Raw genomic sequence first — 25,869 nt, 5'->3', positions numbered from 1 at the left:
ACATATTATTTTATGCAGAATTTTATGATCAATGGTTACTTAAAGGATACATTTTTAAGTCAGTTTTGCATTGTAGCCACAGGCATCATATTTTTTAAATGTTATAAAAATGATTCGCTTAAAATCACAATTTCCTTTTGACAAATTAATGTATACAATTATTGTGAAACAATAACAGGTTTGAACATTATAAAACTTATTCTTTAAAAGACTACATTTTTACCTGTTTAATGAGTGGGATGCAAGGAGCACAGATGAAAGGAGTAAATAATATAGTATAATAGTAGCAATAATAACAATAGTAATAGTATAGTAATAGTGAAGATGCTAAAAAAATAAAGACATAGAAAATCTTCAAAACAGGTAAACATGGATATTATAGTTTAATATGGGCAAAAAGAATTAGCTTCAAAAGGACATTTAATTATAAGTGTTAAGAATTCATACATTTTCATTTTATGTTATATTCAATTTAGCATGTATTTTTAATTTTTCAGATTTTGGAATGTGCTGAATTCAATTCTGTTGTTATTTTGTATTTTGGTTTCATTCTAGTGTTGCTAATATTTTTTCATGTACTTTTTGAAAGAAATATTCATGATTGTTTTATAACAAATGAGAGTAGAGTACTGTGCTGAGACTTATTCAGGTTTAACACTATAAAGTGCGTTATTAAATGTCACCCTGAGCCTGATCTGGGTTTAATTGTTCTAGCATGGAATTCTGAGCCCAAGACCGCTCAAGGAAATAAAAGTCCAAGATCATGAATCAAAAATAAACACATTTTGTGGTGTTCAGGATTATTCAGCAGAGATTTTGGCTTTGGTTATTTTTGACTATGAGTTCTGATCGACTTTTTCTCAGCATAAAAATATAAAGCAATATTTTAAAGAACAGATAGGTTTGTAAAATGTTGAAATTACATAAAAATACAACACAGTGGTTTGCAATGTTGCAAATATAGTTTTAGTATTTCTAAGGTCGGTGCTGCACTGATTTCAGATTCGGTTGCAGCACATTTTAAAAATGTGAGTACGTTAAAGTGAGGTAAAAAATCCAAATCAGTGTGACCTTACAAAGTGACTCTATTAACTTTGCCTCGTAGCTACCTATGCATGAGGCATCCCGCCACAGCAAATTTATTTGTTGCAATAAACACACAACTCAATCAAAAGCAATAATGGCATTTTTGTATACCTGGGGTTAACTTCTTTTAAATTAATCATAAGTGTCCATGTTGTCTGCTCTGTTTCAATAGTGAAATATGTGATTTTCGCACATACAGTATATGCCAAGGCAAGCAACATGTCATAGCGGAGTGAATCTGTTTTTATTGTAAATACCACCTATGTCGCACCATATACAGTGAAATATTTATTACCATTAGATAGCTGAGTTTCAATGATGTATTGTTGTCTATGGTCTGTCACTTTTACTACATATAACAGCCATGCATAAAAGGAAATACTGTATATTGCTTATGCGACAGCTAATCGTTACACACCTTTGCGCATTACTGTGCTAAAGCTTCTGTGAAAATGCATGCAGATTGTTTGGTTGATGTGCAATAAGTCTATACTTCTCTCTTCTTTTTTTGAAAAACTTTTAGTTGAGGAAGTCTTTGAAAAAGTTGCAGCAAGTTAGTGTAATAGAATTTGTAGGCCTTGAGTCACAATTGTGACTTTATTGGGAAAGAACTTGATGCTTTGCTTGATTTGGAATTACTGCTTAGTATAACTTTGAAGTGTTGCAACATGCACTTTTACAGTTTAAACATCTTGAGTTCAATTACCATATCTCCCTATGTCAGTTTTCTAAGCAGTGCTCTTCCAATTTCAGCTTCTTTGCATAACTGCTTGAAAAATCACTAGAGTAAAATGTTACTGGCTGTGCAAAGTTCTCCGGGGGAACCACTCTTTGATCAAAAGCACCTCTATCACTCTACTCTGGTGCTCACAATTTCACATGGAAACTGCTGTCCACCTCACTTGACCCCCAAACCAAAAAAAAAAATCCCAATCATACCATGGAAATATATATATTTATTTATATACTGTAGCTGCTAGTGCAACTGAAAGTTTACAGGCTTATCACGTAATGCATCTTTCGCTTGTAGGTTGATGCGGTGAACATTTAAAACTTCCCTTTCTGTCTTTGAATCTGAGGAAGGCAGCTAATGCAGGATGACTTCAATATCAACACTTGCTTGCTGTGCATTTTGAGTGGTGAACTGATAGCTCCAGTTCGAAAATGCTTTAGATTGTTCCTGTCTTCACAACAGTAAAGCTATCTGTTTTGGAAACCTGGACTCACCTCCTTCTCTCTTGTGCAAGTGTGTGACCCACACATCACAATATATCGTGTGCGTGTACATGTATATGTATATGTATATACGAGTTGAGACTCAAAAATAACTGGACTGGGCTTTGGACTTTCCTGGAAAACCATCTGGAGGTTGGGCAGATGTGAATCATAGAACTATATTCCCTCCTACATGCCCACTCAAACCGCCGACCAGCTAGGTACAGTATATGCTGTGAATAGCCCAGTCAGTATTTGCACAACAATCGCTACACAAGTTGCCGCCATAATGTTGGGTGAATAAAATCGAACAGTGAATCAACATCAAATTTCTTGCGAGTTTACTCTTTTTCCGTAAAGCAGTTTTTGACTGACCTGAGTCCTTCCAGGTGCCCTATAAAAAGGGGCCAGTCCCACCATTTAGTGGCCAAAGTCGGGAGGAAAAGGACAAAGCCTGAGGAGGAGTGGAGGCAGAAGGACTGGTGGTGAGAAGGGACTGTGGTGGTGTTTTGTGTCCAGTGATATTTTCATAACAAAAATGAGAACTAGAACTAAAAATATTGTTTTTCATTTCACCTGAACGAGAACTGAAATTAAGGCAAACAGAGAAACTAAAACTAAATAAAAATAAAAATTAGTGATATGTGAATGAACTTAAACAAGAATGAAAACTGAGTTTGGTTCACTTGTGCAGAAGGGTTGTCTGTAGATCACCCTGAGCGTTCAGTTATGTTACGCTGTTCACTATGCAGTGATCTTGTAACTTGGGCTTACTATAGTCTCATGGTGCAACTTCCATAAAGGACCGTTGTATGTTTGTTGAGCAAATTTGGCTCGTTGCGTTGAAGCAGTAAGCACTTGTATTTGAAGATGGCAAGTTTTGCATGGATGTTTGCGGGTTTAAAGCGAGGAAGTAGCGTGTGGAAATACTTTAATTACAGCACAGATGATAATGAAAGCAAATGTGTGTGAGAAGAAGAAAAGAATCTCGGTGTTTCAGTGCAGGACCAGCTGCAGCAGTACTTTGTGGAAGGTCAGCACCTCTCTGGCACCAGGACTGTACTTTTATATAGGGACATGCAGTCTCACCTGTCATCATGAAAAGAAAAAACTTTGAAAACTAATAGTGATAACATAAAATAAATTTGTCCTATAAATTTGGTCTTTGCTATAAATTTGTTTTCTGTATGATTCCAATAATTTCGATAATTTTTATAGTCACAATTGCTGAATTTGCGCATTTCCTGATCAAATATAGGGGAGAAACATGAGGTGTGACAAGCCTCACCTCACCTCGCACTGCGCTCACCCTCACACACTGGGTTGATGCGTGCAATTGGTGCGTGCCTGTTGCTATCTCTCTGTATGTTGCCAATATAATGTTTGCATCCACATTTGTTATACACCCTGACTTTCCACAGTCTGGCTAATATCTTTAATGAATTTGTGTGGCATATCTAGTCTTGCTGATCAGACATAAAACCGCAGAGAAAAGGCACAAGGTGAGGCAGACATTACCGTGGAGCACTGAAGGGAGCAGATATAAGTCAACAGTTGTTTGTTGCTGGTGTTCTACACAGAGGCTCTTGGCGCCAATAAGTTAGCAATATCAGAAAGTCAAGTGCACTGCAGTGGTCCATTTATTTTTATTTTTATTTTTTGTTCCGACTGATTGGCAAACTGGAGGATTAAGACTTTTAAAACTAAAGGAAAATAAGGAGGACTTTTACAAGAAAGTGACGGAGATTTTTGTGAAGCGGGGTAGGTGGACTTCATTTACAAATAAAGGTAAGACCATAAACGGTTTTCAATTTTATAAAAAATTGGATCAGACTAAGAAAAAACAAATCCAATATTTAAAAAGTAAATTTTGACCTTAAAATATTGTTTTGTTTTTCTTGTTATCCTTTTGCTGAACAGTCTATATTAAAATTGATTAAAGCATTGGAATTAAAAGCTTTTAAAAACAACTAAAAATTTCAAGTAAGATCATATTTGAAATCCATTTTTTGTGCACCACTCTATACTTTCATTTGTATTGAACTTGTGTGAATTGTGAAATTGCAATGGCATATTTAGAACACCTGGAGGGTAAAGAGCAAATGCATTGTCTCCGCTGTCTCTCGCCGCTATAAATGTACATTTTTTCTTAGGCAAATATGTACCTTACCTATCAGTGTGTAAAGAATTCTGATAAGATATGAAACATAACCAGTAGTCAATGTGCATGCAGCCAATTGAATGGTGAATAAGATACTCTTTGACGTACATATATTTGTCAATCTGACTCGGAAGGAGTCTATGCCTCACCAGCCATGAACCTCACCGTACATCACTGCTTCAGTACTGGCAATACAGTACTGAAATTGTCAACATACAGTCTGCTGGCGCCAGTGGCCGAGGACCTTGTCTGTGCAACAGCATTACAGGCACTCGTCAAGCAAATATTTTCATTGTGTGGCTATGTGTGCAATGGACATCGTTGCAATATGAACAAATCTCTCGAAATGCGTGCTTGTTATAATTTATACAGCAATGCGCTTGCACAGACTGGTTTCTTGGGTTGAAACATTTGATCTTGCTAACTGTACTCATTAGGCCACTTAATCAGTTTGATCATTGATAGTCAATTTGTGTTTAAGGGCATTATGAACTGTGAGTGTACTTTGTTGATTGAAACATAACTTGCATTGAAATATGTGCAGGCCAACATTTGTGATCTTGCAACAGAAAAAAAAAGAACTAAAATAATACTAATATTATGTAAAAAAGCCAGAACTAGATAAAATAACTAAAATTTTAAACATAGAACTTAATAAAAATAAAAATTGTTGACTCCACTGAAAGCTAGAACAAAATAAAAATTAATTTTATAAAATAAAATAAAATAAAAACTAAAACTACAATTAATATCAGAAATGAAATATCACTGGTTGTGTCGTGTCATAGTGCTGATTTGATGGTTGTGCACTTTTATTATAAATAAACATGGGTGATGAATTGAACCTGTATCCTGCCTGTCTGTTTCTGGGTTAGGGTGGCAGTATGCCCCCTGGTGGCGTCATGTGTATGTATATGTATATGTTTATATATGAATATGTATATATGTGTATATATGTGTACCGTATATACTCGAATATAAGCCGAGTTTTTCAGCACCCAAAATGTGCTGAAAAACGTCACCCTCGGCTTATTTTCGAGTAAGGTCCCACTGCCCCCGCCAACCCGACAGAAAGCTGGAGTGTACAGTACTGTGCCTGGTTTGGTCTGCGGGTGGTAGAAGAACTGCTGCGGGCTCTGTGTGGTGCTGTGCAGCCTCTGTGAGACTCATTCCGGGCTGTGTGCTCAATTAATGAGCTGATGCCTTAATTAATGTACGATAATTCTATTGGTATTTATTTTGATCATTGAAATTTACCAGTAGCTGCTGCATTTCCCACCCTAGGCTTATACTCGAGCCAATAAGTTTTTCCAGTTTTTGTAATTAAAAATTAGGTACCTCGGCTTATACTCAAGTATATACAGTATATGTAGAAGTACTACTTGATTTATAAATAATTTTGGTAAAAATTGTTCAGATCTTCAAGTTTCCAAATCTATACAATTTAAAGTTTTCTTAACATTGGGTTCTGTTTTTTTTTTTTTTTGCCTTGTTTATAATGTTTATCAGGCTGTAGAGTATTTCTTGTATTTTATAGAAGCTGTTTTCATTATAGTTATTGAGAGTATTTATATCTCAAAAGTTATTAAGAACATATTCTAATCTCCCTGAATATGATTTTGAAGCTTTGTGTTCATGTAAATTTAGTGCCATATAAATTCTGCATTGTGTCTACCACTGAGAGTTTTCAAATAGTTTTAGTAACCAGAGTAAATATGTTTAGTCTAAGGAAACCTCTTGATGATTACATCTCATTCATAAGCATTGCATCTGCAGACCTGTTATTTTTTAATTTAATAAAGGTTTCTTTTAGACAAGCTTTGCTGAAATTAAGTTGCCACTATTTAGTTAACACCCAGAATGTCTGAAAAGCCTGTGTGTTTCAATCTAAGCCATTACTTTTTTTGACTAAATGATTTGTTTTGGCATCCAAATTAAACTTAGTTAATATTAAATCTTCAATTTCGACATTTGTAAAGAGGAGCTGCTGGCATATGCCATATTTATAATGCAAGCTAGTAATTGTTTGTGTAAATCTAAATATTTTCCTGCTGAGACTTTGTTTAAAGCTGTTTTGTTCTTTACTCTTACACTAACAGTAAACCAATGTATTATGGATGATGGCCATGAATGCATCAATTAAATAGACTTATACTTTATTACTGAATATGAAGTTCCAGGAAAGACATGCACAAATGAACATCAAAGTCTAGGCACAATGCAAATTCCTTTAAAATTTCTTGTAACATAAAATAGTCCCTGCATTCAGTGTTAAATCATTAACATTGTGAATTGTTTACATATACTATATACTATGTGACAAATATATAGTAAATTAGTTTGGTTTTTATTTACATGTTAAAATAACTTTGTATTTATAGCTGTTCTGAAGAAGGTGTAGTAAGCTGGATGAAATTTCCATAATATGCTTTTCTTAATTTTATTACTGTATTTTAGGAAGGTTTTTCTGAAAATATACTTTAGATTATTTTACATTTCTAAAATGCCAAAAGTGTCTAATTTTCTATAAAAAATTTGTTGAACAGTGTACTCCAGGTTTTAAATAGGTAGAATTTTGAGTTATGAGATATGGAAAGAATTCTTTTAAGTTACCTCTCTTCCAGGTTTTTGAGCAACTATGTGCTAAGAGTTATTTTTGGATGGTTTTTGCAATTAAAAAACTGCTTTGTAAAATAAAGAATGCATGTTTTTACTAAATGAAGAGTACTGAAATCACACACTGTGATGGTAAATGCTTATTTTAGCTGGTACATTAAATTAGTATCATATTTAACAGTCCTGACTTGGATGTAAGCCATTAATTTGACTATATTGTTCATGCATTTCCTTTCATATTTTATTATGACTTGGCTAGACTTTCCCTCTAAATGTAAACCATATGAATTCTATTGACATTTGAATTGACAAATCTGCCATTAAAATGTTAGTTCCTATGCAGTAACAGTTTCTTATTTTGAAGGTATGAAATCAGTGTTAAGGAAGATGTCTGTCTGGAGGTATTACATAATATGCCACTGTTTCCTTTTAAAAACTTCAGATGCAAAAATAGCATTCTCTTCAATGCATATAACCCTCCAAAATGTTTAAAACCAAGGTAATCTTGATCTTCTCTTTTTAAGGAGCTACAGACATCAATCAGATCCTTACTGCTCTTCTGGTCTTGATATATAAAGCTGAAAGGCTTTACTAAATTGGCTTGGTACTGTCGAGATGGGGTTTCATTTACCTTTTTGTAACAGACAGTATGATTTCTAATCAGTCCTCCTCAATTATGGAATAAAAGCCAGGAACACTGTACATTTGGTACTATAATAGTTTGGAACTAGTAATATATAAAGAGCAAAATGTTTTATTCTACACAAATGTTAGTGCCTTAAATTTCTTAAAATAAGGGTGTGTATTTTAATATGTATGATTTGCGGCTTCATTATTTATTTTTCTAAATACAGCAGGTCTTGATTTAAATGTTAATAGTCATACTAAAAATAAACCTATTGAAGCTGGTATACAGTACTAGTACACCACTGCCTCATAAGTTTTTATTTCTTTTTAAGCTATGTATATCTCTGTCTAAGAAGTATGCATTTGATACATTTACAATTTGCTCATTTAATCCTCTTTCGTATGGTTAAGTATAGTTTCATGTATTATGGTTATGTAATATTAATTTTGAAAAGCTTTATTTATGTATTTATTTGTTGATTTGCCTGTTTCAAATTTTTAATCACAAATCTGTGAAGAGCACAGAGTGTTTTTATTTTCCAAGCACACTTTTTAAACTCTTGAATATGTAGATTTTTTTTTACATTTTGTAGTAGTTTTTTATTTTGAATTATTTTTTGTCACATTTGTCATATTTTAATTTCTTTCAGGGGTCACATTTTTTAAGTTTTCTAGTTAGGTAGAGCTGTTGTTTCATGAGCATTACATCTGGACTTTTATGTTTCCAGTGTTGTCATAAATTTATATTGTACTACTTGGTCTTTCTCTTATATAGCATAATAATACACAGTGCATCCAGAAAGTATTCACAGCGCATCACTTTTTCCACATTTTGTTATGTTACAGCCTTATTCCAAAATGGATTAAATTAATTTTTTTCCTTAGAATTCTACACACAACACCCCATAATGACAACGTGAAAAAGTTTAGTTGAGATTTTTAAAAATTTATTAAAAATAAAAAAAAATTGAGAAAGCAGATGTACATAAGTATCCATAGCCTTTGCCACGAAGCTCAAAATTGAGCTCAGGTGCATCCTGTTTCCCCTGATCATCCTTGAGATGTTTTTGCAGCTTAATTGGAGTCCACCTGTGGTAAATTCAGTTGATTGGACATGATTTGGAAAGGCACACACCTGTCTATATAAGGTCCCACAGTTGACAGTTCATGTCAGAGCACAAACCAAGTATGAACTCAAAGGAATTGTCTGTAGACCTCCGAGACAGGATTGTCTCAAGGCACAAATCTGGGGAAGGTTACAGAAAAATTTTTGCTGCTTTGAAGGTCCCAATGAGCACAGTTGCCTCCGTCATCCGAAAGTGGAAGAAGTTCGAAACCACCAGGACTCTTCCTAGAGCTGGCCGGCCATCTAAACTGAGCGATTGGGGGAGAAGGGCCTTAGTCAGGGAGGTGACCAAGAACCCGATGGTCACTCTGTCAGAGCTCCAGAGGTCATCTGTGGAGAGAGGAGAACCTTCCAGAAGGACAACAATCTCTGCAGCAATCCACCAATCAGGCCTATATGGTAGAGTGGCCAGACGGAAGCCACTCCTTAGTAAAAGGCACATGGCAGCCCGCCTGATGAGACAAAGATTGAACTCTTTGGTGTAAATGCCAGGCGTCACGTTTGGAGGAAACCAGGCAACACTCATCACCAGGCCAATACCATCCCTACAGTGAAGCATGGTGGTGGCAGCATCATGCTGTGGGGATGTTTTTCAGCGGCAGGAACTGGGAGACTAGTCAGGATAAAGGGAAAGATGACTGCAGCAATGTACAAAGATATCCTGGATGAAAACCTGCTCCAGAGTGCTCTTGACCTTAGACTGGGGTAATGGTTCATCTTTCAGCAGAATAACGACCCTAAGCACACAGCCAAGATATCAAAGGAGTGGCTTCAGGACAACTCTGTGAATGTCCTTGAGTGGCCCAGCCAGAGCCCAGACTTGAATCCGATTGAACATCTCTGGAGAGATCTTAAAATGGTTGTGCACCGACGCTTCCCATCCAACCTGATGGAGCTTGAGAGGTGCTGCAGAGAGGAATGGGCAAAACTGGCCAAGGATAGGTGTGCCAAGCTTGTGGCATCATATTCAAAAAGACTTGAGGCTGTAATTGCTGCCAAAGGTGCATCAACAAAGTATTGAGCAAAGGCTGTGAATACTTATGTACACATGATTTCTCAGTTTTTATATTTTTTATAAATTTACAAAAACCTCAAGTAAACTTTTTTCACGTTGTAATTATGGGGTGTTGTGTGTAGAATTCTGAGGAAAAAAATGAATTTAATCCATTTTGGAATAAGGCCATAACATAACAAAATGTGGAAAAAGTGATGCGCAATGAATACTTTCCGGATGCACTGTACCTCACTTGTAACATTTTATTTCTAAATTAAAATATATAACTTCAGCCAAAATTAAATTCAGATTGTGACTTTAATAATTTTACTTTCAAATATATTAAAAAGGATTTATAATCTACAATGTATTAAAACAAGTTTTTAAAATTTAGAGTTCTAAGTCCAGGTATCTATTTCGTTTTGTTTACCATATATGGTTTGTGGTTTCCGTTTTGGCACATATTACAGTATCTAATAAAAGTATTCTCACAAAATAGATAATTAAGGAGCAAGTGCAATATAAAATTCTAGACATTAGCATTATTACTGTAAATTCTTATAATTTATTTATTGACAAGAGCTGTGTAATACCTATAACTCATTAAATCTTATGACTTACACTATTTAAATGATGAACTTGACAGAAAGCAAGATGTTTTATCTTTTTATCGAGCTTATGTTACAGTAGGGAGTTTGTGCAGGTATATAGATTCAGTAAATCCCAAATAAATCAGCTTGCTTTCCTATTTGTAAAAAGCAATATGAAAAAAATAATATTATTAATATGACTGTGCACAGTAGACCTGCATCACATTTTTCAGAGAAAACATGATTATCATCTGGGTTCACACTCCTTAAATATTAACAACATGCCAATTCAGTATTCAAGATTAAGCTAGGATATAAAAAATGAATTTATAAATCTCTTAATCATAAGAGAGTAAGTAGGTTAACTGATTCTGTCAATCGTGCAGCAGTATTTTTGACATGCGACTCTGTCATAATAAGCAGTGTACAATGTTCACACCTTCACATGCACATTTTTTCCTCAGATTTTTTTCAAATACTGTACACAAATGGTAACTGAATTCTCTAACACCATCATTTGCTCTTTCCTAACTATACACCTGTAATTACTCAAAAATTGGATGCACTGTGAGCAGTCCAATAATTTGAGTGCAGAAAATATTCATTATCATCACATATACTGTAATTAGCCATTTTAGTGTTTAACCTGCTATTTGACAGTGCTGTTTGCATGCCCAGTCAGAGCCATTTTTGCAGTTGGTGCAAAATTTGACTCAGTATATAATTTGAAATTGGATATATTTCATATACTACAGTAAAGACTAATTAAAGAAGCACAGAGTAGCATTTGATTTCTGTCATCCTTTAAAATGCATATTATGTGCCCTGTAATTCAAAGTGTAAAATGGTTCATTTCTGCCTGGAACTACTACAAGTAGATGTTCAAATCCAGACCTTACACTCACCTTGTCTTGTTGTTTTTTACATTTATAGCTCTTCATTGATAGGTTTTATCAGTCCTTTTGTTCACTATGGTACTACTTCAAATATTATCATATATAACATATCATATTGAAATGATGACTTTGAAAGCTTCACTCCCAAGCTTTTCATTTTAACAATTACTTAAATTTTGTTAATTTTACCAAATACTCTTATTCATAGTATTGTGTTCAAACTAGACTGGATTTGTAAAGTTCCCTTTCATAGTTTTTGCTTTTAAAATTTGTCTGGTATGCCAGTATTCCCCTATCCTCTCCTTCTGCTGTTTGTTTGTGTTGCACTTATTTCATGTGTTTTAATGCTTGTTGCTTCTTTTTTAATGCATCAATCACTTTTTAAATGTTTGATACTATATTAGTTGCTCTGTATAGCAGATAGCATTGTTTTCATTTATGCACACTACAATGTGGCATTTTTGAAGCCTTTCGAACAAATACTGTACCTTGTTTTTCTTTTGCTATTAATAAAAGTTAATTGCCATAGCAACAGAGCTGTAAAAATGTTTGTGCCAATAAAATTGAAAAATATAAATGGCTTCAAAAACATGGAAATCAGAAAAAATATGCACTTATGTATTAAATGGAAGTGAAAAATAACTCGGGCCAAAGATTACATTTTCATAAAGTTTCATAAAGAAAGCATTTTCTTTAATCCTGTTTTACACATCTTGTTTTGTGTGAGAAACACAGAGAATAGCACAATTGAAAGAACCAAGATAATTCAATACATGATAAATTTTATGAAAAATGCACTATAAAGAAACTACAGAAGCAAGAAAGAACTGATAATGCATAATGACAAGAGCTGACAGTCCAGTAATATCAGAGCCAATATATTCATCTAGAGAAAAAAAAAAATTACTGATATACTGTAAGAGATTCACATGCAGGAGACAAAATGTGGAATTTCATGCATCATTTGTAGGGCTGCCACAACTAATCGTGATAATCGATTATTAAAAACGTTGGCAATGGTCACTTTCATTGAGTAGTTGATTACGTTATTAGGCTGAGTACATTGGGCTGCACAAATGTGTTGTTAATTCGTTCAGTTGTGAACACATTTGAAAAAAGGCAGATGGTAAGAAAGTGCTAGAAAAGACAATACGACCTAAGAGTTTAGGAAAACTTTACTCCGAACACTGAAAAAAAACGTTTAAAGTTGCAAAATGTGTAGGTCTGACCTCGTATGGCACGAGATCACAACGGAGATGCACAAATATTTGAATATTAAACGTACAGTTACAGGCTGCAGAAAGAGGAGGAATACTCGCCATAAGTTGAATGTTACTTAAACATTATGTGATACAGATATGAATGAAATGTTTTCTAGGCTAAGCATAATGACATGACTTTCGGTTTAAAGTGAGGAATAATTCAAATCATACTCCAGCCTCTACAATGCGAATAAAAACTAGAATTTGCAAAGGAATTTCATAATAGTCGACTAAAAATAGTTTTCATTAGCCACTAGCTAGTAAACATTAAGATGAAGATGAAGAAACGTAAGTCCATGTCCTACCAGAAAACTTTTCTTTAAAAAGAAATCAAAAACAGAGAGCGTGAGGCAATGAATCAAATCAGAGTGGAAAAGCCAAAGTTTCAAACTAGCTGGCTATTGGAGTTCAACTGGCTTTTATACAATCTGGAAGAAGACGCAATGATGGGCAAGTACTGCTGCAGCAAGCCTAGTTTAGCCGGTGAAACAGATTTTGTGGCAGGATCACACCGTTTCAAATGCGAAAATCTGACACACTGCTGACAGCAAATGACATGCAGCAGGCTGTGACAGTGTGTTGCCTGCAAGCAAATGTGCCAAAGAATCTGCAGTGGTGAAAGGTTTCCAGACACTAAAAAGACGAATGATGATGCAAAAAGATATGAACTTTCAGTTAAAATAAACACGGCATACTACTTAGCAAAGAAAGGACTAAGTTTTACACAAATGAAACCACTTGTTTTGCTGCAAAACCAAAATAGTCTGGACATTACCCAAGCATATGACAACCATGTTAGTTGTGTGAACTAATTTCAAACAATACTGCAGAAAAGTTTGTGTATGTGTTCATTGCACAACTGGAGCCAGAAGTGCTAATATGTGTTTTATTCTTATTTATTTTTAATGTATTATTATGTAACTATTGTATAAAAACCTTGATCTATCCATCCATCCATTTTCCATCCATCCATTATCCAACCCGCTATATCCTAACTACAGGGTCACGGGGGTCTGTTGGAGCCAATCCCAGCCAACACAGGGTGCAAGGCAGGAAACAAACCCCGGGCAGGGCGCACACACACACACATCAAGCACACACTAGGGACAATTTAGAATCGCCAATGCACCTAACCTGCATGTCTTTGGTCTGTGGGAGGAAACCCACGCAGACAAGGGGAGAACATGCAAACTCCATGCAGGGAGGACCCAGGAAGTGAACCCGGGTCTCCTAACTGCAAGACAGCAGCGCTACCCACTGTGCCACTGTGCCACCGTGCCCCAACCTAGATCTATAAGTAGTTTATTTAAAAAAACAAAAATACACTTCTGAAAATATTACACAAACCTGTTTAATTGGTGAAAGGTTCCATTTAATGCACTTTATGTGAATAATTTCAAATGAAATTTTTTTTACAATCCAACTAATCAATTAAATGATAAAATAATCACCAGATTAATTGATTATGAAATTCATTTAGTTGCAACCCTAGTCATTTGGGCATGAATGCTGACTGTGCGTTATGAACTGAGCTATAGCTTGAGTCCCAGACAATGCAAGTCATAAAACTGCCTAAATTAATTACACTATTGAAAAGTGCAATTTTAAATGTACATCATAAAGTAGTATAAAGAAAGTAGTTTAAACTTATTTGCCCTCTTATGAGCTTGAACTTGTGCTCACTGTTTTTGAAAGTCTGTCTGCCATTCTGGGACCTTGAGCCAGGTAAGTTGTTATGGTAAGAATTGATTGATGCTGATATTCAGAATACAAATGAAGGCAGTTGAACATGGTTTATGTTTCAGTTTATACATACAATTTCTAAATCTGTAGTCTAGAAAAATAATATTCTTTTACACTAACTGTTGTCTTTTTGTTCCATTTTCAGGTCACATATTTAGGCAAAGTGACAACAAAAGGCACACAGTTTTTATCAGGATGCACAGAGTCAGCTGTTATTGGCCTGTGGGAGAAACGTGCATTGACTCAAGATGATGTCACACCAGCAAATGCCATTTTGGAGATTCGACCATTTCAGGTCCGGTTGCACCATCTGGACAGCAGGGGAGAGGCAACGGTCCACATGGACACTTACCAGGTGGCACGTATTGCATACTGCACAGCAGATCATAATGTCAGCCCTAACATCTTTGCCTGGATTTATCGTGAAATTAATGATGACTTAACCTACCAAATGGACTGTCATGCTGTTGAGTGTGAAAGCAAACTGGAGGCCAAGAAGCTGGCTCATGCAATGATGGAAGCTTTCAAGAAGACTTTTAATAGCATGAAGAGTGATGGCAGGATCCACAAAAGCAGCTCATCAGATGAGTTCCCTCAAGAGTATGCTGCAGATGATGGCTGAATAAGTACATAAATAAGACGGCAACAGATCATATACCATGGGGGAAATAGTGAAGGAGACAAGAAGGGATTCATTTTGGGGAAAGGGAAAAAAACTGCCTCTTTCTTGGTTGACTGCTTTTTCAAATCAAAAGAGCAATTCAGTACCTAAAGATATGCTTCATTAAAGTAATTATGTTCCTGTTTCAAAGCTATTGCTGCGACAGTGTTGCAAATGTAAGAATAAGCTTTTTTTCTGTGAAGCTTGACGGATCTTGGGCTCACCCCTTACTCTAATTTGCTTCTTCCAATTTGCCTAATGAAATCTATCAAGCTTTTGTACAGAGTCTGTGAGGCCAGCCTTGGCTTTTGCAATAAAACAAAGCTGATATTCAAGAACCAGAGAACAGGGAAGACATTTTGAGCGGGCATTAAAGTGACAGTATTTTTCATCATAAGCTGCTCTAGCTCTTTCAGACACGAGGACAAATACTTCTACTATTCCAAATATGTGGTCATTTTGTTTAAAAGCTTGAGTTTAACTCAGAAAAAATATGCTTTTAGTTTATTTTCTTCATTTTGGCTGATGTGTTATTTCTCCAGCAGAAAGGTAAAAATTTAGCAGAAGTTCAGTAGAAATACTATATTTCTGAAAGATGTGTGTAGTTTTTATTTGCTTAAAGAAGAACAGCAGGTTTTCCAGATCAGTTATTTATGAAAATAATATTGAAGGCATTTATTTTAAAACATATGTGTAAGAAAATATTTGTATCTTTTAAAAGTACTGAAACCTGTTTTTAAAATGTCATTGTTTATTATGAAGACTACATTTTGGAACATTAATTCTGAAAACAGGAACTTGAAAGTAGTCAGAGAGCATAATCCTTTGTATGTGCTCAACATTTTCCTTTGAGATGGCCAGCAATCAGTTTCTTTGCAATTTAAAAGGTACTTTGACTAGTTCTATGATAAATAATACACAAGCAAACACGTTTTAAAAATGTTTTAAATGGTTATCTTTTAAATAAGCCAACTGCTCAGTTTATAAGTTTTGAAATATTCTTGTTTCAGCCATTTAAAAGGATTAATTATTTTTGCTTATGAGATGGAATATATTTTCAGTGCTAATCAAATTAAAGAATTCTTGGTTTCAATTTTGAGGTGGTCAGTTCAGATTCTCATCTTTTTATCCACTTATATTTAATTGTTTCCGTCGCTTAATACTTTGATTAAAAAAACAGAGACAGCTTGTACTTATTAGTATACAAATAAATGTTCATATCTGGAAACGCCGTCACAGTTTGTGACTCTAGGGTGCACTGCGACTAGATAGCACACTGCCATTAAAAGTAGAAACCTTCAGGATTTTTAAAAAGCATTTCTGCTGAAAACAATTTTGAGTCATTTTCCAGATGTTTCATTTGGAATGCTGTCATTTCTGTCTGATGTTAATGTAAAATGATTATTGGAATAGCAACAAGTTGGCAGTTTGCGAAGAGCGTAGCAATCATTTGACAGTGACTGGATTATTGTACAGACAGTGTGGCGCACAGACATGTGAAAAAGACCTATGGCTTCCAATGGCTAATTTAGGACAATTTAAATGAATAGTTTGTTTTTGATAAAGATGTTGGCCTTTGCCATAAGTGCACAACACATTCCAAATGTAGAGATTTTTTGCATTTCTAGTATGAATGTAAAAGAACAGAAATAAAAAGATCACCCTAAAGCTGAAAGTTGATATGACAGGCTGATCAACAAAAACATTTTGTTAGAAAGTAATCTTTCATAATTAAAATCTATTTTGTTACATTCCGATATTGACTTTTGTTTCATTCTCCCTTTTGAGTTATTTCCAGAACTAATGAATAAATAAAATTGATGTTGGATGCATTTGATTTACAACCCTTTACACCCAGCCTACCCGAGCAAAAAGGGAAAAAGGAAGCAGGCAATAATGTCAGTGGTTGCATGGGGTTTACAGAGCATGATGAACTTAGAGGGAATCTATCTGTGATTGTTTTTACCATGGGTTCAGTTAAATAACATAATGGTTAACTGGATACATTTGGAAAATGTGGTTAGAATTTCACAGAAAGTAATGTGCCACTGAGTAATGGACTTCACAGTTCCTCACTTTTGAAGTTAAAAAGGAATTAAGACCTTGCCATTTGACAGTTTGTTCCATTTTAGCTTGTGGTTTTTAAATTGGCTCTGAAAAATACTAGTTATGTAGTTTTAATTAATTATAAATTCCCCTCCATATCAATGGACAATTCAAAAAATATTATGCAACTTTTGCTGAAATAAATTTTAATAAGAATGTGTTTCTTTAAAGCTTGAGCATCACTGTTAACATATATTTTATGATTTTTTTTTACTTAGTAATCTTAAAAATGTTTCTCCTATAAACTAGTTGGAAATGTGTTTTTTTTTTTTCATCTATATGTGGCTGTTCAAGCAACTTTAGAAAGTCACTTGTCTGTTAAAGCCAAACAGTATTACACATTTTTGCAGTGTCACATGTAACCAGATATAATATTATTTTGATAATTGTATCCCTATTTACAAATTATAAAAAAAATAAGTAATATAAGGGAAAATTTATATATCTGCAAATAAAAGAAATTAATCTGTACATGAAATATAAAATATATTGGTTTCAAAATATAACATAATTGTTTATGTTATTATTTTAAATTCAAAACATATGTTTATTAGTCAACTGTGAATATATTAAAATGATATTGTACTGGAATTTTCAATTATTTGTTCAAAGCCATATGTTGCATTGATTGTTTAAAGAAAGGGAATGTACGTATGAAAGTATATAGATAACATGTTTTGTCTATAATAGAAATATGAGGATTAGACTTTCAATGTTCCATGATGATGATTATGTTTTTTGTACACAATATTTGAAAAAAAAAAAGAAAATAAACCATTTATTATCATTATTCTCCTGTTTAAATTAGAAACTGTTATGCTATGAATCAGTCATAACAAATGCCTTCAATGTTGTCCTCCCAGATTGTATTTTGCTTCATTTTCCAAATAAATGATATACAGATGATGATCGCTGCTAGCACTGACCAATCCATAATTGACCTGACCTAAAAAAAATAATAATTAAACATTTGGTTAGACAACATTAAGAAAATCTGAAAAGTGAGTCTCTAAAACATCTTCTGTCTGAAGACAATGTTTTAACATCCACCTATAATAGCATAGGTTTTTTAGAAGCGGAAAAAAGTGACAATGATGGCCATTCCATAAATTATAAAGAGAAGAAGAGAACAAGTGCATTTCAGAGAAGTTTTAGAGAGCAATATTATGTATCATAAGACATTTACATAATTAATCTCATTGAAATCTCAATTGTAGTTAGACACTGACATTATATACACCTACAGGAGTCTTTTTGAAGCCTTTATGATGGTTAGCAATTATCCTTAATATGTTTGCATTGTGTTTTCATTGAACATAGTTGTAAATGGAAGATTAAAATTCAAGAAATATAGATAGCATGTGTTTCCAGTTACAAACTATGCCACACTGCTAGTTTCTTTATCTTTCAAAACACATCATGTTGAAGAGACCAGTACCTGTACAAACTTCCTTAGCAGTTTTCAAGGAGCATTATTTCTCCAGCTGCTGAGCTGCTTAATGAGTTGTAAATATTTGGCATATGGTGAAATTTATGATCGGGCGTTTCTTCTTGGCTGCCGCTTTTACCCCACCAAAGCACAGCATTCATAACCATTAGAAGAGAAACTGATTTGTAAGATATGTCTGGAGAACATGTAGCAGAGAAGTTATTTAACAGTAGGGGCACCACAACCCATGCCAACTGCCATTGTGTTTTTAAATCTTTAATTATTTCATAAGTGTGCACATCACGTTCCTATCCTTCTATGACATTGCCTGATCTGCTGCACTTCAAATGCCTATGCTGTTGCAACTCTGAAATTCTATTCATAAAAAAATGTATTTTGATCAATATACTCCTGTCGCTTTAATTGACGTTGCTGAACGTTGTTTCCCAGATGTGAGTTGCTCTCTGTGTTCAGCAGACAACTATAAAGTAAGTAACCAATGGAAAAATGCCACACTTATAATCATTCACTATGTTTCACAACATGAAAAAAAAAATCTGAAAAGACATGGCAGTCCAGTAACTTCACTTAAGTAAAAAAAATAACTATAAATTCACTTGAAATGGCATTACAATGTTTTTTACCTTTCCTTTGAAATTGAAGTACACATCCAGCATGAATTCTTCGTTAAGGGAGAACATGTGAAGTGGAACAAATAGGATGGCACAGTCAAGCTGCAAGTGATGTCAGATGCTGACTCACTCGCAAAGTGTCCAAGCACTGCAGACACACATTGAATGTAAATGCAATAATATGTGGTGGTCTTTCTTCGTGAAATTGAAAGGACTGATACAAAGTTTTACTTGGCTGTAAATGAGGCACATTTTAGGATGATTTGAGTACAAATATATATTCAAAAATGTTGGTGTATGTTTTAAATTACACTATTACATATTACATACAATCACAAATACTGAATCACATACATATGTTTGATGACAGATGCATACACATGCACAAACAAAAAGTTTTTTCTTGTATTTGCATATTTGTACATTTTTAGGTCTGTTGTCTCTTTGAAAACCTTGTAAGCTAGCTGCATTCACTTGCAAATTGCTCCGTCTGTTCTGTCTGTAAATGGGAAACAGAAAGCAAAGTTTTGGCAGGACAGATATTACCTGTAGTAGCTTTTTGCAGATGAGGCACCACAGCTGTCAAGAACTGACCCAAGTGATGTTTAAGAGTAACCAACTGCACTGCCTTTCCAACATCAAAGGAAATGAACATGTGGAGTTTGTGTATTGAAAAAAATTATGACCCTGCACTATGAAGTATGTAAGAACTACATCATTATCCACATCAAATGCTGTTCATGTCAGAAATGTGATGGTATTGAATTTCTTAGTAAAATTATAATTAGGGAAATTTTAAGGTAAAAATGTAAAAGGTATCTTGGAAGGTATATAAATTGGACACATTATATTTATAACTAAGGCCCCTCCGGATACTTTAACACCTGAAAGAATAAAAGTTTCATATGATAGTATCTTAGATGTAAACAAAAGAATAGATTAACTGTCCTGCTGCTCCTACTTAACACTCGTAGCAAGAGGAAAGGTTTACTAATCTCAAAATGCCCACAGTCACTAATATCTCCCTATTTATTTTTCCTCTAGTATTGTCAAGCCCCAGTGTATCTCGTTTAGTGAGTCTTTGCCCCAATTTGCTTCTGGTGGGAACTGGTAGGGAGTGGTGGTTTATTACCTTTTCTAGGAGTCACATGCAAGTAATTTGTTGCCCTTAAGGTCCAGGTACTCTGCTCAGATAGGAATGTGAATGCAATCTGATTCTGCCAGCCAGAACTGAGATAACTTTCCTCTGATAGACTTTGATGGTATTGCAGTATCAGGAAGAGAAGTTAAGGTTTGTCTCCTGCCAGGCCCACAGAACTGCATATTTTGTATTTTACAGTACTGCCTCAAAATATGCTTTTAAATAATTTATGCCCACACAGGTTTTCAGAATGTGCCTTTGTTTGCATATGTAGTTCCATCATAAATATATGCTAAATATTTCCAGTGACCTTTCTGAGGTTTTATGCTTAGTTGATATTGAATTTAGTATTTGTGAATTTACAGGTTTATGCATGAACATGTCTATTCAATGGCATGGTGCCCTGTTCAGTGTTGTTTTCTGCCTTGCACTCAGTGCTGCTGTTATATGCGATTTTGAATTCAAGCAGCAGATTGTTAAATGTTACAGTTGTCGTGGACAGCCGGTTTCTTTGCCCAGCCTAGACACTTCCAAGTTGGAATGACCGGGGGAGCAAGCGTGGGTAAAGCGTTACCTCCCCCGGAGTGCTAGATGGCAGCCCTTCTTGGTTACAGCAGTGCCTAGGTCTCCCGCAGGGCTTCAAGGGAGTTAGAGTTTGGTGCAAACCTGTTGGGATCTATAGGCACCGCCAGGAGGTGCTAAAGCTGCTTCTGCGCCTGTATGGGCGACTGTTTCATCACGCCTGGAAGTGCTGCCAAAAGTAGGTCATCAAGCACCTGGAGCACTTCTGGGTAACTTATAAAAGGAGCCAGCAGACGCTACCAGGGGAGCCAGAGTTGAGTGGAAGGAGATAAAGCTTGCCAATGAGGAGTGGAGGAGAAAGAGAAAAGAAGAAGAGAACAATATTGTAAAGTGTTTGTGCTTTGGGACTGTGTTTGACCTGTGGGAAATGGGTAAATGCGTTTCCCACGAGGAGAAGAAAAATAAAAACACCTGTGTGCCTCCTGCATCTGTCTGTGTTGGGTGGCTAGTGTGCCCCCTAGAGTTGTCACAGAGCATATATGAACATTTCAAATGTATGCAGTCAGGATCTGAATAAAAATATTAAAGCCTGTAAGGCATTATAATTGACCAAAAATGCCACCCGAAAATAAAATAAAGAAGCTGAAATATGTTATTTAGTGAATATAGTTATTTAAACTCATTGGCTGTTTGTTTTACGGAAGCACGTTTGGCAGCTTCCTTCAGGTATTTATGCACAAATGTCTCCCAACTTTGCCAGCACTGGGAGCAATTTGTGAATAGTCTTCTTTTCAGATTTGTTTACCCATTCGCTTAAGTTGATTTAGATTTATGGGCAGTAGTTTTCTAGATTTCTTCCAGATTCTTAAGTCACTCCCGTACAGCTTTTGTCTAATTTTCTGTATTATTGTCTGTTGGAAAAGAGAAATCCCATTACGTTACATATTTCCCCAGTCATCCAGTTCATATCTTATGTAGCACCATTGATATTATGCATTGTTAGAGCTAAACAGGAGAGCTACAATATGTCCACAAAAAAAATACCAAGATACAGTCTTAAGTTCTAAGACAGGCCGTGGTATGATTCTGTTGTGTTTGTAAGCCATAAGTGCAGGTGTGATACATGTATAAGGATATAAGGATATACATGGTCTACAGAGAAAGCAACTAGGTTTGAATCCAGTCTGCATGAGTCGTGATGCTCCTGTACCAAACACCATGCCGCCTCAGCATAGAGAATACTGTGTCACAGTGGTGAGTGTTGTTTTTATGAAATCCTTTTAAATTCAGAGTGCACTTTACTAATTTGTGTTTTGTGCAAATTGTTTCCACAGCATTGGTTCTGAACACTTGAACCCAGGGAGGTGAGTTTTGTCCCTCCAAGCTGCTAATTTATGTTCCTGACACTTTTTAAATATGATGTCACCCTGTGGGTTTACTTCCCATTTAATATGGTATACTGTAATAAGGCCCAGACTGTCCATTTTCATTCTTAGAAAATACTAACAATTTACAAAACTGACAAATTTTAAAAGACAGGTGTCTGTTTTAGTCTTAAGTTTCAATGCAAAAAACTTCTATTGTTAGGTTTTATCTTTTTGTTTATTTTCATGTTTTACTTTCAAGTCTTTTGTGCTTTAGAGTTTCTTGATAGGCACCCAGTATCATAAAGTGACTTCCTGGGGTTTCCTCCGGGTATTACATCTGTTCATTTTTCAGCTCAGGTCACATGGTGTTGGCAACAAGGCAAAAACCAACCATTGATGTATATGTTAGTTCAGCACATGATGTTTTGATGCACATGCCCATGATTGCTCCTTCCAGTCCAAACTGAGTTGCCAAATAAGCTCACACACATGTCTTTGAAAGAAGAAAATGGGAGTATCTGAAGAAAAGCATGCTTAGATATGGGAAGACCAAACAGACTACACATTCAGCATGGCACTTATGAAAACATTGCTTCTGGAACTGTGAGGCAGCAATGCTAATACTGTGCCTCAAAATCAAATAATTATTATTTTATGCTTTCTGTTTTACTAGCTCTTCTCATAAATCCTGCACAACTTACTGAACTTGAGTTTAGAGGAACATTGTACAGGGAAATTTTATTTTCATTGTCAAGAGTGGTTGGTTTGCAACATGAATTTAAGTGCTCTTGGTTTACATGTCTCTGGCAGGGCTTTACTGAAGTGACATGTTATTACCTTCTGACTAATAATTACAGTAATAGACGCAGTTTATATTCATTGCCTCCTCTTTCCTTTCATCTTCACTACAGACATCATTAGTCTTATTTCAATTCATAAGCATTTGGAAAAATAACTGTGTAATTAATACACAGATTGAATTTTATATGTTCCCAGGGTTTTTTGAATCTCTTTAAATAAATAACCAAAACAAAAATAATTGCACACACAATAGTCTGAACACCAGAGTAGCTAAAAAGGAAGAAAGCAAAAAAAAGAAAAAAAATAGCCTGCTCTGCCCTTTCTTATATAGTTACTCTGTGTTATGAGACCACTAACCTGTCATTGATGTTGACCTCTAACTGCACCACCTCTACATCAACTCCCTCAATGGTAAATGGACAGAAAGACTCTTTGGTGTGTCAAGAGTCAATAACCATTTCCTTGGTTTTGCTGATATTAATTTAAAGACAATTCTTTCTGTAGCAAGAAACAAAGTTCTCCACCTGACTCCTATAATCTGTCATCCCCCTTATGAATATAGATAGTGTGGCAGTAGGGGGCGCTAGTGCTCCCTTGAACCCTCAGGTACGACTCCAGACACCAGATACAAGTCCAAGACTTTTTATTGTTTAATAATAATGTGCACAAAGCACCCTCCATACTACTCATAAACTAACCCAACAACACCAACCCTATTCTCTTCTCCTCGCCCAGACACTTCGCCTCTCTACCTCCCAGCTCAGCTCAGTGTCTGGACTGGCCCATAGTCCTTTTATACACCCTGACCCGGAGGTGTTCTTGCCCAATCAGACCACAGTTCCTTATTCCTTCCGGGTCAGGGTAAACAGTCCTTTTCTTCACCCCGGGAGCACGTCGTTCCTTCCTGTCACGTGACCGTGACGTACTCCCGGGTTATAGGGCACACAAGCGCCCACGAGCCCCCTACAGCGACTCCCGGTGGCCCCCAAGGTATCCAGCAGGGCTGTGTATAAATACTACATAGTCCATGAGACCCTGCTGGAACTCGGAGCACGATCCTGCTGTCAGGAGAGCTCCACCTGGCGGCCTGGGGGTGAGGGCCGGAGCACGAAGCCGCCAGTCCTCCACAATTCCCCCCCCTCAGCGACGACAACTGGGGCGGAGTGTCCAGCCCGGCGAGGGACGTCCTCCTCCAGGAGGACACGTCAGCCGGACCCTGGCTGCGTTGACCATGTCTCTCAGCGAACCTTGGGGGAACGGTGTATCCTTTATCCGCCCGCTCCCCTGTCCTCCGGGAACAATTTCGCCACTCATGGCCTGGCCGATGACAGTTGTAACACCGACGATATCCTCCTGGTAGTCTCCCTCTGCAAGACCAGAAACACCTCGGGAATTCCGTCAGCGTCACCTCCGCCCCTTTCTCTGCCACGGAGGGGTTTATGGCCGCTTTGCTGCTCTCAGCCCTTCTCTCTGTCATGTCAGGAGACCCACGTTTTATTTTGGGGATCTCCTGCTTAATCTGGGGCTTGTGCTCAGCGCAGGCTCTCTATGGAAAAAAGAGAGCCTCTTTGCTGTTTGCACGCCCGTTGTCCTACATTTATTTGGAGGTGGCGTCATTAGCTCCGCACCGCTCCGATGAACAGCACTATTCAGCTGCACCGGTGCAGTCAGCGCTTCCCCCGGCCCTCCTGTCACCAGAGACAATCCACACCAAAGACCGGTCGGGATCGGGAGGTCTGCACCGCTCCGGAAAGCCACGTCACACGCATGCACCGGGCCTATTGCTCCGTCCCCCGACCGATCAGTCATCATCTCACGCTCCATTGTCAGGCACACGGTGCTTTGACACCCGCTACTTATTAACCGCGGCGTCAGCTTGCACTGTGTCCCTTTATTCTCTACGATACAGGCCGGACTTACCTGTATTCCCGCATCGATCACCACCGGAGCTTCTCGACCCAGTCGCCGTAGATATTTCATTAGTCCATTCAGCGGCACCTCGGCCGTCGCTCCCAGCTCTTCCACTCGTTTCTTCAGCTCATTTAAGTCCTGGAAGAAACGGTGTAGGGGCTCAAGGTATTTCTCGAGACCCTGTAAGTCCATAAAGTTAGTTAATACGACCGGCTGTAATTCAGCTTCCGCCTCTTCCTTACCTGCTGGCTGGGAACCAATGAGCACGTCCCCTCCTGGCACATGTTCAGCTGGGTCGCGCAAAGGCTCTTGGGTCTTGGAGTCCTCCAGGGGTCGACTGGCCATTGTTGGCCGACTGTCTTCCTCCCCTCCTACTGCAACAGAGGGCCGTTCAGACATCTCCTGCTGCTTGTTGGCAGCGGTTTTCGTTGGCGCTGCTTCGCTTGCCTTCCCCTCCTTTTCCCGGAGGCTCAGACTCGTCGGGGAGCGGACGATCTCCCCGGAGGACTCCGAGCGTCCTCCACCTTCCTGACATCCACCGCGGGTAACCAGGCTGTTGCCCTCATATGGGGGTGTCGCTAGCCGTGTTGTGTCCTGGCTTGTTTTCTGGGAAACGCGGCCATCTTGCCGGGACATGAGGTAGGCGTCTGACACGCCGCGGGTTTTCTGGACGCGGGCGTCTGCAAAAACAGGACAAAAAGCACCCCATAACATCGGGCGTTTTCCCTGGGCAGCGGAATCCCCGATACACCCAGGGAGTCCGACACGCTCTTTAGCTGTCCACGTCCCGACTGTTGCGCCACTCGGGCTTACTCGGCCCGAATTAGCGCCTGGTCTTCCTCGCTCCCATTCAGGTATGTCCAGGCCCTCTCGGCGTCCATCGGGTTTTGTACCCAGCTGGGACTGACCTTTTTCTTCCCGGACTTTTTCCCTATCGTGCTCCGACGTAGAATGAGGTTCAACAGCAGCGCTCTCCGTAGTGG

The 25,869-nt window shown here is 37.1% G+C and overlaps 1 protein-coding gene across 1 annotated transcript in view; it reads left to right on the top strand.

The window, feature by feature from the left end:
* pid1 (phosphotyrosine interaction domain containing 1) overlaps window positions 1-17,989 on the top strand; it is a 131,359-nt gene extending 113,370 nt beyond the window's left edge. The window contains exon 3 of the mRNA XM_039759989.1: window positions 14,462-17,989. Within this exon, the coding sequence (XP_039615923.1) occupies window positions 14,462-14,938 (477 nt within the window). The 3' untranslated portion in view covers window positions 14,939-17,989. The remainder of the gene's footprint in view (window positions 1-14,461) is intronic.
* The last annotated feature ends 7,880 nt before the right edge of the window (window positions 17,990-25,869 follow it).

The sequence above is a fragment of the Polypterus senegalus genome, chromosome 1 (genome assembly GCF_016835505.1).
Source record: "Polypterus senegalus isolate Bchr_013 chromosome 1, ASM1683550v1, whole genome shotgun sequence".
Taxonomy (NCBI): domain Eukaryota; kingdom Metazoa; phylum Chordata; class Cladistia; order Polypteriformes; family Polypteridae; genus Polypterus; species Polypterus senegalus.
The sequence above is the reverse complement of the archived record's forward strand: the minus strand, read 5'-3'. Positions and strand labels throughout refer to the sequence as shown.